The sequence below is a fragment of the Lonchura striata genome, chromosome 6, assembly GCF_050655825.1.
Source record: "Lonchura striata isolate lonStrDom1 chromosome 6, ASM5065582v1, whole genome shotgun sequence".
Classification (NCBI taxonomy): domain Eukaryota; kingdom Metazoa; phylum Chordata; class Aves; order Passeriformes; family Estrildidae; genus Lonchura; species Lonchura striata.
Window position 1 is genome coordinate 3,057,372 of NC_140708.1, and position 14,878 is coordinate 3,072,249.

The following is a 14,878-nucleotide window of genomic DNA, read 5'->3' on the forward strand; positions in this document are numbered from 1 at the left end:
GCAGCCCTGTTATGAAATACTGTAGTGTAGTTAATTGTATTTTCCTTCACTCTTTGATTGGATTTTGAATAGTCCATGTAGCTGTGTCTTTAACATTATTTTTTGCTTTCTTGTAGGCACTCCTGTTTTTCTAGAATTTTTTTGGTAGCTGGGTATCTGTGGCTAACATACAAAATGCTTGAAAAACATGGAAAAATATCCTTTTAAAAGCTAATAAAAAATAAATTGCACTTCCTTAGGTAAATGAAAGAGGACAAGTTATACAGTATGACAGATTTTACATTCATGAGATACAAGATTTGATAGATATCAGAAATGACTATGCCAACTGGTTCCAGCAGCAGGTATTGGGAATGGTAAGTTGTGTTGATTTTTATTTGGGTTTTTTTGGGTTTTTTTTCCTCCCATGTTTTGTGTTTGTTTTATCTCTTCAAAGAAATCCATAGATTCTCTAAATCTGGGATTTTTTTTTTTTTTTTTTTTTTTTTTTTTTTTTTTTTCCATAAAAATACCTTCACAGATGAGCAGTGCTGAGCAGACCTGTGTCAGGTACTGGCTAAGGAGGAATTGAGGAATTGTTAAGGTGGTATTTTTCTTCCAGAGTGTCATTCTTAGGACTGACACTGCTTAATATTTGGATCTGTCAGTTAAAAAGTGATTCCGAATGCTGTCACTGGAGACTTGCTGTGTCAAAAAAGTTAGGAATGTAATAATCCACAGTAGGAAAACATCCAGAATTATCTGAATTGCCATATTAGACAGGTCCAGTCAATGAGAAAGCTGCAGCTGTCTTGGATAATGAATGCAGCAGGGAGCTACAGGGGCAGATAACTGATGGAATTTTCTACTTTGAGTTTAGCAGCCACAACTGAGATAATTAATTCCTGCATCTCTAAACAGAAGAGTGATAAGTGGGAGTAAATCAGTGACGGTGCAGAGAATTAGTGACTTGGATAGGTTTTCACCACAGTTCCTTGACTTTAGCTTTGAAAGAATATTGTAAGTAATTTAATAAGTTTTATCTAGCCACCCATATTGTTTTGCAACAGTACCAGAAGATGTCATTCATTAATGTATGGAAGTAAACATTTTAAGTGTGTAATTTTGTGCTTCCAAGCAAACATGATAACGTTAACAACTCTGTTTTTAAAGACTGATAAACAGGGTGTTGAAAGACAAGCTTGTATTTAATAAATGAATTGGAATGTTTATGGTTAATGTTTATTTCTCAGTAAACCTTCTCTTGGGGGGAAGCAGTAAATAAATATTTTTTAAATTCTACATCAGAGATGAGTAATTAATGCAGACACTAATGCTGCTTTTTCATCTTAATTGTTGCTACCTTTGTGCAAATGCTGTCATAGGATGTCAACCATGGATTAACTGAGGTAAGATTGGTTGCAATCTGATTTCTTTTGAAGAATGTAAGGAAATCAGAATGTGAATGTTAAGGATTGTCTGCTGTGTTCTGTTGGGAGTAAAGCTTCAAATTAGCCATAGCTGTAATCTAAAAAAAATCTTTGTGGTGCAAAACTGTGTAACTGTCTGTATTGCAGATTTGTAACAGCAGTTGGAAAAAAGGGCTACTTCTGTACCCACTAGCTGCAGTAACAGTTCTGAAATTAAAATGTGCTAAGTGAGAGTCTCGTTTGTGCCTGGCTTGATTTGGTTTGGCTTGATTGAGTTTTGCTGGGGTTTTTTTGTTTGTTTTTGGCTGAAGTACTAAACTACTTAATGTTCCTAAGATGCTTTGGTTCTGCATTGATAAGTCAAGGTTGAGTTCTCTTTCCAGTAAAAAATATGTATTGAATGAGTGCTACTTTAAAGGTTTTTTTTTTAACCACGATTGTGGCTTTTCAATAAGCTGAGCTATGACATGGTTTTTTTCATTGCAGTTAACAGATATTCCTGTTATAATTTGCACATACCCATTTGTATTTGATGCCCAGGCAAAGACAACTCTCCTGCAAACAGATGCAATCATACAGATGCAGGTAGGAGGCTCTGTTTTTAATGATATGTATTCATTATTTTTCCCCGAGTTGGGGACCTTGGGGGTTTCTGTTGTTTTTTTGGTTTGGCTGGCTGCTGTTTTGGGTGATTTTTTTAATTGTTTGTTTGTTTGTGGGTTTTTGTTGGGTTGTGTGTTATTTTTTTTTTTAACTCTGTGTAATCTCTCCCCAATAAAAATAAAGGATCTAGTTTTAATCTTAGGGTGTGTACATGATAGAGGGTAGTGGGTTTGGGATCACACTGAAATTAGGCTGTTTTGTAGTTGCCATACATTTCCAAGGAACTTCTTTTCCTTTCAGTAATGAGCTGGCTTTTTGTATGTGTTATCAACCCATAGTATAGGTACAAAACCCCCAAACAGCAATAAAAAACCCAAACCCACAGCCCATACAAACAAACAAACATAAAACCCCAAGCACACACAACCAAAAAAAACCCCCACCTCCCGTTGAGGTGACTTGGAATATTACCTGGGTCATTGATCTGAGTCTGAAAATAACCAGATTATGTAAGTCATGATCAAGTAATGGGCTCATGCAGGAAAATACTACCTTGCTCTTAATTAATAATAAATGTTGTTTCATGTACCTTTAAAAATGTACAGTCAGTACTGACATTTGATGGATTCAGGGAAATGTTCACATTAAATGTTTCTGTTAACAATGCTAAATAGTATTAAAAAAAAAACTCTCAAGAGTTCTGTCATATTCAGAAAATTTGCAACAGCATTTTCTTTTTCAAACAATTTTAATACAGAAATGATGCAAGTTAAATTGCTTTTCATGCTGTGAATTAATGTATGTTTGGTTTCATGCCAGATATATATTAAACAGCTTACTTTTCATTAGGTGAAATACAGGATCTTTTTCCTTCCTTTTGTTATCCTGGAATTGACTGGAATGTCAAAATCTGGGTTCTTATACTTCCCTGAGAGCAATGGGTAAAGAAAAAATATTTCCTGAAATCAAATACTTCTCAAGATAAGAGGAATACAAAGAAAACTTGGGCAAATTCAGTAGCTCTTGTACTAGTTATTCCCATCTGCACTTCTGCAGACAAGACTGCTGGACAGTTGATATTGACAGGGGTGTTTCTCTTTGTTTTTCTCTAGATGGCTGTCGATCAGGCCCACAGGCAGAATTTGTCTTCTCTCTTCCTGCCAGTGTTTGAATCTGTCAATCCCTGCCTGATACTGATGGTCCGGAGGGACAACATCGTGGGGGATGCTGTGGAGGTGCTCAGGAAAACAAAGAATGTGGACTACAAGAAGCCGCTCAAGGTATCGCAGGGCACGCTGCTCACAGCCGTGGAGGTGGTTTTGGACAAACCTTGCTCTGCAATCTCTTTGCACTAAGTGCTCACTGAGTTGTGTGTTTCAGGTTATTTTTGTAGGGGAGGAAGCTGTCGATGCTGGAGGCGTTCGCAAAGAATTTTTCTTGCTCATCATGAGAGAGTTGCTCGATCCCAAATATGGAATGTTCAGGTATTACGAGGAGTCCAGGCTGATCTGGTTCTCTGATAAGGTAGGCTGTGCTCTATATTCAGTCATTTTAACTTACAGTATTTATATTAATAATATATGAACATTGTAGTTTGTGGTTTCATTTCAAGAGTAGGAACTGAAGCAAGTATTTTCAAAAAAAGTTTATTTTTGTCATTGTTAGATCAAAACTTCCCCAATTCCTTGTTTACTCTTTACTGATTGTCCCCAAGCCTACCAGGTTTTTTAGGAAGAAGTAGCCAGGGCAAACTTATTCCAAGGGCAGAATCAGCAAATTGAGGTGGCAGAGACAAATTTTTGAGGTGGTCTATTGAACAGGTTTTCCCGTGTGCAGTTGCATTTCTGGGTGCTAGGTGCTCATGGAGTTATACTTTGTTGGAAGGTTTGATCCCTGGATTTTCAGTCTTCTTCCAGAGAACACTGATTGGGGGTGGCTGGATCCCAAATACCTGAATATTTACATTTCCACAGCTGTGTTTAAAACCTTGGTAATTAATTCTGAGGCTGTCAATAGTGAACTCTTCCCTCTTCTTCCCCAGAATAATTTTTTTTAAAAATTGACATCTTAAATCACTGAGTAGTGCAATAGGAAGTCACTGACAAAACCAGAATCTTAGTGCAGTACGAGTTTCCTGTAACACAGAATATGTTGCAGCTCAGCCTTTTAAATTTTAAGTAGAAAGATTTCTAGTAGATTTGATTTCAGTCTCAGCTGGTTAAACTTTATCCTGTGTTTCCTTGGTATTTACAGATACATGCATATTTAAAGAAAATATTAATTAAATTTACTCAGATTATACTGTACTGTATACTTCTTCCTGGACTCTGCAAGGTTAAAATAACTTCTTTATTTTAAACCATCTTGTCTGTTTTCTGTTCTTAGACCTTTGAAGACAGTGACTTGTTTCATTTGATTGGTGTTGTCTGTGGGCTAGCAATATATAATTTTACTATTGTAGACCTTCACTTTCCTCTGGCTTTGTACAAAAAGCTATTGAATAAGAAACCATCCCTGGATGATTTAAAAGAATTGATGCCAGATGTTGGCAGGTAAGCAAGAAAGGAAAACAGGTGTTGGTAGAAGTTAAATTTGAAATCAGCATTTTCCTCTAAGAACATAACATTTCTTTTCCATAGTAACTGGGTAAGCAGCTCAGAGTAAATTGCAGCCATTGTGTCACTTGATACATTTGACACTTACTGTTGTCAAATACCTGTGTCTCAGTACTTGGTGTTACTGATTGTCTCTTCTGTTTTATGATCCTGCAAGAGTTTTAGGGGGGAAAAACCTTGAAATTCAAACCCCTTGAGTTTTAGCCACTAATTTTATATGCCTAAGTGTGAACATAGTTTCTGTTCTAAATTGAATCCGTCAAGAAAATAGTTTTGCTTATTTCAGGAACAAAGACGTGCTAAATATTTCCTTTTGACACTAGGGATTTGAATAGGACTGACTAGCAGGTAGGAGGCTCAAATGAACAGAAGAGGATGCTTGGTTGCCTCAGTGTTGTGGATGCCACAGTTTTCATAGATTCAAGGAGAAATCAAAGATGTTACTGGAAGAGTAGTCAGTGCTTTTAAGTACCAACTGCCTCTGCTTTGGAAACCCCTTAGGTGAAGTCTTAGGATAGGAATGTTCTCTCTTCACCCTGTGGTATAACCAAAAGGGAATGATTGCTTGGAATTTCCCAGCACTACACAAGGTGCAAGTCAATAAAAAAATAAATGAAATAACAGTAGAAAGATACTTCTTAACTTTTAATTATCAAAGCATATAGAACACTTCAGGAAAATATTTATTTTTCTTTCCCCTGATGCAAGTATTTTGTAACTTATTTTGCAGGGGAATGCAACAACTACTGGACTATCCAGAGGATGACATAGAAGAGGCATTTTGTCTTAATTTTACTGTAAGTTTTATACAGTGTTTGAATATGTCTTGCCAAGCTCATGCCATCTGTTTTAATTGCCTCTGATGGAGTGTTTGAACAAAAGCATCAGCAGCTGATTCCCAAGAGTTTTAGCACCTGTGTCTGCCATTCATGTTGCTTTTAACTAAGTGGTGGGAAGAAGTATTTATGCAGTAAATAAGATTTGCACTATTTTTGTTTGTTTTGAATAGATCACTGTGGAAAATTTTGGTACAACAGAAATTAAGGAGCTTGTTCCTAAAGGTGCTGACATTCCTGTAGTCAAACAAAATAGGTGAGTTGTGTGGGTTACAGTGTTGCTGGCTGCCTTGGGAGTGTTACTGGGCTGCTGTAAATACCCTTTGCTGAGCTCTGACACTGCTGTTGGAGGCAAAACTGCTGTGGCTGTTTGCCCAAGCTCTTCTCGTGTGTTGCTGAAGCAGCTCTTGTCCTGTTGGCACAGACAAGCTGTGGCTGCCCCATCCCCAGCAGTGCTCAAGGCTGGGCTGGACATGGCTTGGACCAGCCTGGTCTGAGGATGTCACTGCCCATGGCAGGAGGTTGGACTAGATCTTCAGAGCTCCCCTTCAACCCCAGTCATAAGCATTTTATAAGATTAAAAATGTTTGAGGTTCTGCTGGTGCCTTGGAGTGCCTAGGACTGGGGCTAGACAAAGTTAAGAGAATAAAGTGGGTGTTTATTAAAGGCCTTCAGTGGACACACCCTGGGCAGCCAAAGCCTTCCAGAGGTTCCACCCAAGATGGACAATGGTCACCAGTTCTTCAGACAATTATAAGTTTGGTCTGTTTGCATATCAGGGGTTAATCCTCCAATTGCAGCTTCAGGTAATGAAATGCTCACCCCCTAATCCACTGTTATTTATACTTTTTGGGGCTGAGGCTCTAGGGTGTCTTTGGGTCACAGGCCCAGAGGGATTGTTTTGTCTAAATAAATGTGAAGAGAATTAACTAACACTTTGTATGGAATTCAGAGTTATGCAATAATGCAGTATAGGATTTGAAAAAATAACAGTTGAAGTCTTAAGGCATCACTGCAGGAAGCTACATATCATTGAAATTCAGTGAATAACGATGAGAACTTTAACTCAAGGGCCATTATTACAACTACTCATTCATACATGAATATGATTTCAGTGAAGTCTTCCCTTTGTAGAGTAGATAACATTAAATAAGTTAATCCAGTGTTGTTGTCAGACAAGTGTGTGACAGGAGGGGTTTTTTCCTCCGTCAAGGATTCTGTAACTTTTATTTATAAAAACAGCCTTTCCTGCCCTTTGTTCCCTTTCTGCTCCTGGAGGATAGGCAGAACATACCTGGTGGTGCTCTTGTCCCCCTTTTGCACAACTTTCCAGTCTGTTCTTTAGTCTTTATGAATTCTCCATGCTTGTACTTCTCCCAGGATAAAGGGAGAATTGAATGGAAAGAGCACACTCCATGAGAACTGCATGCACATGGAAAACACTGTAGCTTTGCAGTTCTCTGGTGTAGGTTTGATGTTCTGTCACTATGTGACTGTAAAATTGGAGTTGAATTATGGGAAAAGTTTCAGAGTGCCTATGGAATGCCTGCTGCATTGTTACCACACATTGTCTTGCAGTAGTGAAGAAATCCTCTTTCTCAAGCTCCAAATATTCCATAATGCTTCAATTAATCTTATAATATAAATGAGTTTATCAGTGACTTTTCCCTGGAGCAGCCTTGCACTGTTAGTGTTACGTAAGTTACCTGCCCTTCTGTAATTACACATCATGGAGAAGAGGGAGATCTCATGGAATGTTGAATGGGAGGAGTGTGGATCACCACTTTGGTCATCTCCAGCATTTTCAGTGCAGCAGCTTCAGTAAACATATCATCTAAATGTGTTCATACAATTGTGTAAACTACTGATGATATTACTCAAAGACTGGGGGTGGTGTTGAAATGCATTTTCTCTTTCCACAGTGAACATGTGTTGGTGGAATAGCTGTAATGTACAACTGAGGTCACTGCCAGTGCAGAAACTAAACGGTGTTCACTGGCACCGATTTCAAAAATTATCATAAATGCTGTATCACATCAAGAAGTTTTAGATCTCCCTTAAGTGCTGCTGGAGATGTTTCCAGCAGGATCTGAGAACTCCTTGTACCAAGCACAGATAACAGGCCATCTGTTCCTCAGTATCCCAGCTCCTTGGCACTGGTCTTCTTACTGTGTAAGACTCAAATGTCCCTCTGAAGTTGATTTGCATTTTTAGTGCAAATATGGTAATCTTTTTAATTTAGAAAAATAGAACAGGGAGTTTGATTAGGGGCTTTCAGACACTCCCTGGAATTCAGGCCTTTCAGCTTGTTGCCAGCAAGTCCAGCTCACTGCAATGCACATAGATAAGGGAGATGTTTGTGGTGCCTGAAGTATATTAAATGTTCCTGCTTTTCTGTTGCAGTCTGCCTTCGGGGGTGTGGTGGGGAAATACATTCATGTGCCATTTTATCTTCACTGTGGTTGTAACATAAAGCAGACAATGCAATACATTAGGCTCCTTGTAGATTCATTTTCTGTGCTCTGTTCTGTACAGAAAGGGCCAGTGGTTTATTGCTAGAAGGATGACATGTACTACTTCCTCTTTATTTCCTTAACATAATTGATTCTTTCTCTTTGTACAGGCAAGATTTTGTAGATGCGTATGTGGATTACATCTTCAATAGATCTGTGGCTTCCTTATACAGTGCATTCCATGAAGGCTTCCACAAAGTATGTGGAGGTAAAGTTCTTCAGCTCTTCCAGCCCAGTGAGTTGCAGGCAATGGTGATTGGGAACACAAATTATGACTGGAAAGAGCTGGAGAAGGTAAGAACCATAGTTAGCTATTGCTTTTGTATAATTCTCGTTTCAGGGTGCAAAAGTAACTAGGTGTCCTCTTCAGCTCTGTTTTGATTAACATGATTCCTGTTATTTATTGACATCTTAAAACATCGGTGAATGAAGATCCTAAAATATTATCTACCTTCCTGATTTAAATTTTTCCATCTAATTTCTGAAGGAAATCAGACTCAGAAGAGAGGCAGAAAAATCCATGGAACCCCCAGGCAGATACACAATCTTTCATATTAGACACGAGAAAGTGAAGTGATTGCACACAGTTATTAAAAGTAAATATTCTCGATTGTCAGAGCTTGGTGAGACTTGGTCTCTATTGGGATTGAAAATGCTTTGCAGTACAGGCATCTGTCCCTGTATTGAATTCAGACTGAACAGCTGAAGAAACTGGAGGGAGGAAAGTGGTACTAGTGTGTTGTTCGCTGTGTCCCTGTACACAAACTGCATTCATTCTGCTGCAGTGTCAGCTTATCCAACTGTTCTGTGAGCAAGCAATAACCCCATTTCCTGCTCATTTTAGAATACAGAATACAAAGGAGAATACTGGGCAGACCATCCTACAATTAAAATATTCTGGGAGGTTTTTCACGAGTTGTCTTTGGAGAAGAAAAAACAGTTTTTGTGTAAGTATTTGAAATTACTTCACAGAAGTTTCTAACTGAACAGGATCACTGGGATTTCAGGCTCGTGCTATAAGAGGGCAAGGTGTATTTGTCTGTAATGATGCGATTAACTGTTTGGGGAAAAAATAATCATAATAGAAAAAATTGATTGTAGCTTGTCTCTGATTTTCTTGGGGGTGTCCTGAGTCATTCTGGGTGATGGGTAGTTACAAATCACAGTAGCTCAGAGCAACATTTTAAAAAAAGAAAAGCCAGCCCCCCAAAACACCAACAACCTAGTCTGCTGGTGACAGTTATTTGGTAACTAGGATATCTTTCTCTGTGCTTTGACATACAGTTGACATCCTCCAGGTTTTTCACTGCACAGAGATGGAAATTTGGAGTAGTAATTGATTGTAAATCTATCAAGGTACTGATATAAGTGATAATGTATAGATGATAAAGTAATCAAAGCTTGCTGTGAGTGAGGATTTGCTTAGAATAGACCACAGATTAGTTTCCAGTTCAAATAAATTATTTACTGAATTAACTAGTTCTGTCTTTACAACATTCTTGGAAACACTCAGTAAAGATACAGCCAATGGATTTTAAGTTAGAAGGTTCTGTTTCATGAAAAACTTGATAGTATTTTTTTAAGGACTGTTTGGTTTCATATGCTAAAATGAAATGCTTTCCTTTATGGATCACTTCTATTAGAGTAATGAGCTCAGATGTAGAAGGTAGAGACAGGGTTAATTCATTATTCCCTGTTTTCCAGACAGAACTTTTGTGTGAAAAGCTGGCCGTTGCTGGAATGATTACAAAAGGCCAGCAATGATTAGAACAGCATATGTGACACAGACAGTGATAGTCTTCAGCTAGTTACAATTACAAGCCTTTGTTTTTTCTTGGCAGTGTTTCTGACAGGCAGTGATCGGATTCCAATTCTTGGAATGAAGTGTCTGAAACTGGTCATCCAGCCAACAGGAGGGGGAGAAGATTACCTGCCGGTAGCTCACACTTGCTTTAATCTTCTTGATCTTCCAAAATACACAGATAAAGAAACCCTGAAATCTAAGTTGATCCAGGCTATAGACCACTATGAAGGTTTCAGTTTAGTATAACTTGAGAAATGAAAGTTCCGTGTAACGTGGGATCATTGAGTTTTTGTGTCTTTCTTGTGGTGGTAAATTCAGTGGATTAAGTGATGCAGTTGATAATATAACTGATTATTTGCAAAAAATGTCCAGTGGTATGGATATACATGGGAGCCAAAAAAAATAATTTCCAAAACTGAGGAGCTGTCTTAATACATACCTTCCTGTACAAAGCCATGTGGATTTTGCCATCTTACAATAAAAATGAGAGTATTGTGAATGGGAGTCAAGTTTCACTAACAAGAATTAACATTTCACCTTATGCAAACAATTTGGCGTGTGAGTGCATGAGAGACTTGCTTCAGTTTTTCAAATCACTTAGTAAGAACATTTAACTTCTTCCCTAATAAATTCACTTGGTAACTTTTCATTTTGTAAATAATAAATTTTTGTGATAAAATAGTTCTGTTCCAATACCAGTATGGTTTCTATTGCTTGTAATTGAATATGAGCTTATTTTATGGCTTTTAACAAAAAAAGTGATTACTCTGATTTCTGAAGATATCTATTTTTCTGGTTTGTTTTAAGAACCTTAATAATGAAAGTGATTGTTCAAGAGACATTCATCTTCACAATGTACAATCCATGAAGCAGTCACTTAGTGCCGATACAAAACCGCATCCAATGGCATTTTTAATATGTGGATGGACAAGCTGACTTAAGACACTGTTTTATTTTTAAGGACTGATTCTGTAATTAAGTGGACACAATTATAAAAGAGGTTAATTTATGATTTGAAACCTCTGCAGTTCATGTGTTGAGAATACAGCTTAAAAGAAAAAGATGCACCAGCCAATTGTTGCTGTCAAGAGGTTAAACGTTTATTTTTAAATGCTGAAGCGTAGTGTATGGTTTCTAATAGAATTTTCACTTTTTTCCAGATAAATGCATTTGAAATAACCTTTAACACCCCTCTCCCTTTTTCTTAAGATTTTATTTTTAGTATAATTGCCCTGAGACGATTGTGCTTAGCTGGACACTTTTGGATTTGACTTTTCTTTCTCTGGTTAAATTCCAGATTTTGTGGTGTTAATGCATATGTGACTTGCAGCTGTGAAACAAATATTTATTTTTTTTAGATTTTTAAATGCAGTGAAAAAATTCAAGCTATAATAAAAGACTTGAATGAAAACCTTTGTTGGTTGATGTGTACAGATGTTTGCAGCAAGCAGAATTCTTCAAGTGGAGAGCAACTTCCAGTGCATTAAATTGGAGAGTACGACTAGGAAAAGCAGGGAAATGCAGTCATTGCAATAAACTATATAACATCAAGTTTCTGTGCTGGCAGTACATATTGATATAATACAAAAGAAAGGTCAGTACAGTTAAAATCAGTCTTTTTCTTTAACACTGCTTTTACAGCTTTCTCACACAGTGTAACCTTTTAGTAATTTCTTTGTATGCAGCCCATATTCCATCTTTTCCAACATTTCTTACCTGCCTTGGAAATCCTCCCTCTTGTGGAAAACAAGAAACCATCAGATACTAAAGCAGCTTAATCTTATTGTACATGGAAGAAAGAAAAGGAGAAAAGAAAAAGGTATTATGCAGTCATTTTACCAGGTAACACTAAAACACGATTTTTAATTACGAAACACCAAGATTGCAAAGGTAGATGTTAAAAAAATTAGGAAGTGGCTAATGTAAATGATCATCTTCCTTTCTCCCTTGTGTATTTTTGCATGTCCAAGTGCTGTTGTTTTTTCCCATGGGAATCTTGTTTCATTGGATGCACACAGTTGGTGTTAAGAGGGGCTTTATGTGCAGTTGTACACATAAAGTGTCATGTAGTGCATATCGTGCAAATCCAGTGGTATATGTATGTGTTTCCTTTCCCTGTGACATATTCTCTGGTCTTTGCTGTATTGGATTTTTAGTCAATGTCAATATTAACCTGAAGGATGACTAAAGAACCTCATTCTGTAGATGAGGGCTCAGAGGCAGAATCCAAGCCGTAATTCACTTGCCCGCTTTTGATGCCCAATTTAGGATGCACTAAACATCACAGAGGTCCTTAATTTTTGATGTGTAGTTCTTGCTGACTGAACTGCTGTGGCAGGTGCTTCATGGTGGCAGCAAAAGTTTCTCCAGCATGAGGCAGACGCATTTCTTACTCTCTTGGAACACGAGTGGACGTGCATTTGGGAGGAGGGTGGTGGTGCTGGAGTGGTTGGTTTAAGATCACCTTCAGAGCCACTGGCAGAGCAGGGCTAGAGCCACTTTCCTCAGGACAGCATTCATCTGGGAATTCCCTGCAGCTCTGGCCTTGGTTTTACTCACTTCTGCAGGAAATGGGGTTGGGTTCTACAGTGCTAAATGCTCCTGATTATCTAACAGGTGTTAGTTCACTCTTTGCAGAGAGGCAGCCTCCAGTTGAAACAGTTGTCTGTGTAACAAGGTAAAGGACTTCTGTGTGAGCCCAGAGCAATGAACAGTCATGGCATCACTTGTGTCAGGCAGTTCTAGGCTTTCTGCAGTGCTCGTGTTGCCCTCAGTTCACTTGACAGTCACAGCAGCCCAGGGAAGCAGCTCTGCTGAAGTTGTGCCCAGAGGAGCAGGGCAGCAGGAAGTGCTTTCTCTTGCTTGGTTCAAGGATCATTTTCCATACAATATTTGATGCTGTGCAGCATGTAAAAAAGGGGGGAAAGCCCCATTCTGTATGTAGCTGGAATAGCTATGATGTTAGTGAAGAAAGCCTAGAGCTTTCCTTTGCCTCAAACTTTCAGTTACTCTGGAAACCTTGGGCACCACTGTTTAAAAGGGTAATGCAAACAACTGGGGAATCACAGTAGTTTGGGCTTTAGTGTGAGCTTTTTACAATAATTAATTTTTAAAGTATTTTTATTTGGGAATTAAATTAACATTTAATAAAGATTCAGAATTCTCACTGGAGGAGATCAGATGCATGTCAGACTTGTCATCATGACTACTGAAGGAGACTTGCTATTGCCAGAGCAGTACAGTCATGGACTGGATTTATTGCACTTTTCACATTAGTATAGGGATGAAAATTGAATTTGCATGGCAGAACTATCCAGACTATTTGAACTACAAGTACAGCAGATGTTTGTCCCTCATTTTCTAGGGCAAAGGTAAGAACACATTGTAGAGCTGTTAAAGCAGTGAGCCCTGCTTAAGCATAATGATTTGTCTCCTTTGACAGTTTGTGGGAGTTGCTATTAAGGGGGTTGTTACTGATCATAGAGCTTCAAGCCATGGTATTCCCTTTAAAAATGTTTATAAACTACTCTGAAGAGGGTTTTAATTCACTGCAGTGCTCTCTGCTGCAATAAACTGGATAATAAATGAAACTTAATGTAATCAAATGTAAATCACTCTAAAAGAGAGCTCCTTAAAGGCACATGAGGTTCTGCAGTTGAGATGAAAGTAGATAAAAGCTTTCATTTAACAGTACAGTTTTCAGCACTGGTAGAGAGTTGAACCCCTCAAGAGTGGCTGTGTTGACCTTCTGTGTGCAACCAGATCTATGTACGTGTATATACTGTGAGGAATTGCCTTACTCAGCTTTTGAAGGGGAGAAGATAGAAGAAGAAAACCAAAATATTTGTTTCCCCTGACAAGTGCTAGGATCCCATTGCTGACCAAGTGAATATTTCTAACTTGCCAGGTCAGAGTGGGGTTTATGTGCACTAATTATCAGCCCTACTGTTTTGGTCCTTCAGTCTACTGTTGGTGTTTGTGTTGGTCAAATCTGGGGCAATGACTTCAAAAACCTTAGCTAGACCTTGAAGGGTGTAGAGCATCTTCTGCCACTTGCTGTCACCAGATTAATACAGCACCTTAGAGCCCCAGAAAATGCCCTTGCCTGCTCTGTGTGCATAATTAATGAATGAAGGAACTCCACCAGCCATCATTTCTGTACTCATGAGTTCTCTGACCATGTGACCGAGTCCTCAGCTTTTTTTATTTTCCTGGCGAAGGAAGCCACTTTGTGCCTATACACATAATTTTTCTCTGTGCCTCTTACACTGACTTCCTTTCTGTGAGAATGCTGAAACTTTGTAACTGCAAACCTTTGCCTGCCCATTCTGCAAGAAGTGTTGAACGAGAAAGATGTGTTATCTAACCACAAGGCAGCTGCGGGGGGAGGGAGCACTGGCAGTAACAGGCACACTGAAATTACCTTATCTACAGCCCTGCTGGTATAAGCAGTCTGAGTTCCTGCATATCCCCTGGGTTTGAACATAACTATTGACTTGACAAAATAAGCTATGGCAGGTGCCATGAGTGTCATCAGAGCCCCCTTACATTTAGCTAGGACAGCACTTGGCATTATTATTTTTCTCCAGCCAAATGCACATCAGTTTCAGATTAGGGAAATGAGGTTTGGAAATCTCATTCCACATAGGAAGTACCAGGTTAATAACTTCATTGTAGTTGGTGTGTACAGTGCTGATGGGGATCTTTATTTCACCAATGCTCCAGGCTAGTCTTACCAGCATGAACCTCACCTGTGCAGCAAATGTCTGCAGGTGCTCACTGCTTCCCTCCATGTGCCTCATTACACAAGGAAACAAGAGATGAATGTTGCACAAAGACCTCGTTTGAGTAGAGTGCAAAAGTCAAGGTTCCTTCCCTTTTTCAAGCAAATACAGCAGCGAATCTGGGAGAAGGAACAGAGATGGCAGACTGTAGCTGAACACCAGCTTCCAGTGGGAATTGTACCTGCAATGTCTTTGGTTTTACCTTTGAAATTCTTCAATGTAATTTTTTGTGGCCTAATCCTGCACAGAGGCTCTGTGGGTGCTCCTGCTAGCAGCAGTGTTTGAGGACTCTGGGGTGCAGCATCTTAAGGAGT

The 14,878-nt window shown here is 38.7% G+C and overlaps 1 protein-coding gene across 4 annotated transcripts in view; it reads left to right on the forward strand.

Moving 5' to 3' along the window:
* Nucleotides 1–10,478, forward strand: part of HERC4 (HECT and RLD domain containing E3 ubiquitin protein ligase 4) — a 29,562-nt gene extending 19,084 nt beyond the window's left edge. For 2 of the 4 annotated variants that reach the window (XM_021529038.4, XM_021529037.4), the window contains exons 16-26: nt 240–356; nt 1,365–1,388; nt 1,896–1,994; nt 3,125–3,292; nt 3,393–3,536; nt 4,398–4,564; nt 5,358–5,424; nt 5,637–5,719; nt 8,087–8,270; nt 8,821–8,923; nt 9,818–10,478. In XM_021529038.4, the coding sequence (XP_021384713.1) occupies nt 240–356; nt 1,365–1,388; nt 1,896–1,994; nt 3,125–3,292; nt 3,393–3,536; nt 4,398–4,564; nt 5,358–5,424; nt 5,637–5,719; nt 8,087–8,270; nt 8,821–8,923; nt 9,818–10,026 (1,365 nt within the window). In that variant the 3' untranslated portion in view covers nt 10,027–10,478. The remainder of the gene's footprint in view (nt 1–239; nt 357–1,364; nt 1,389–1,895; nt 1,995–3,124; nt 3,293–3,392; nt 3,537–4,397; nt 4,565–5,357; nt 5,425–5,636; nt 5,720–8,086; nt 8,271–8,820; nt 8,924–9,817) is intronic. The other 2 variants (XM_085583114.1, XM_021529039.4) reach the window with 1 other exon arrangement.
* The last annotated feature ends 4,400 nt before the right edge of the window (nt 10,479–14,878 follow it).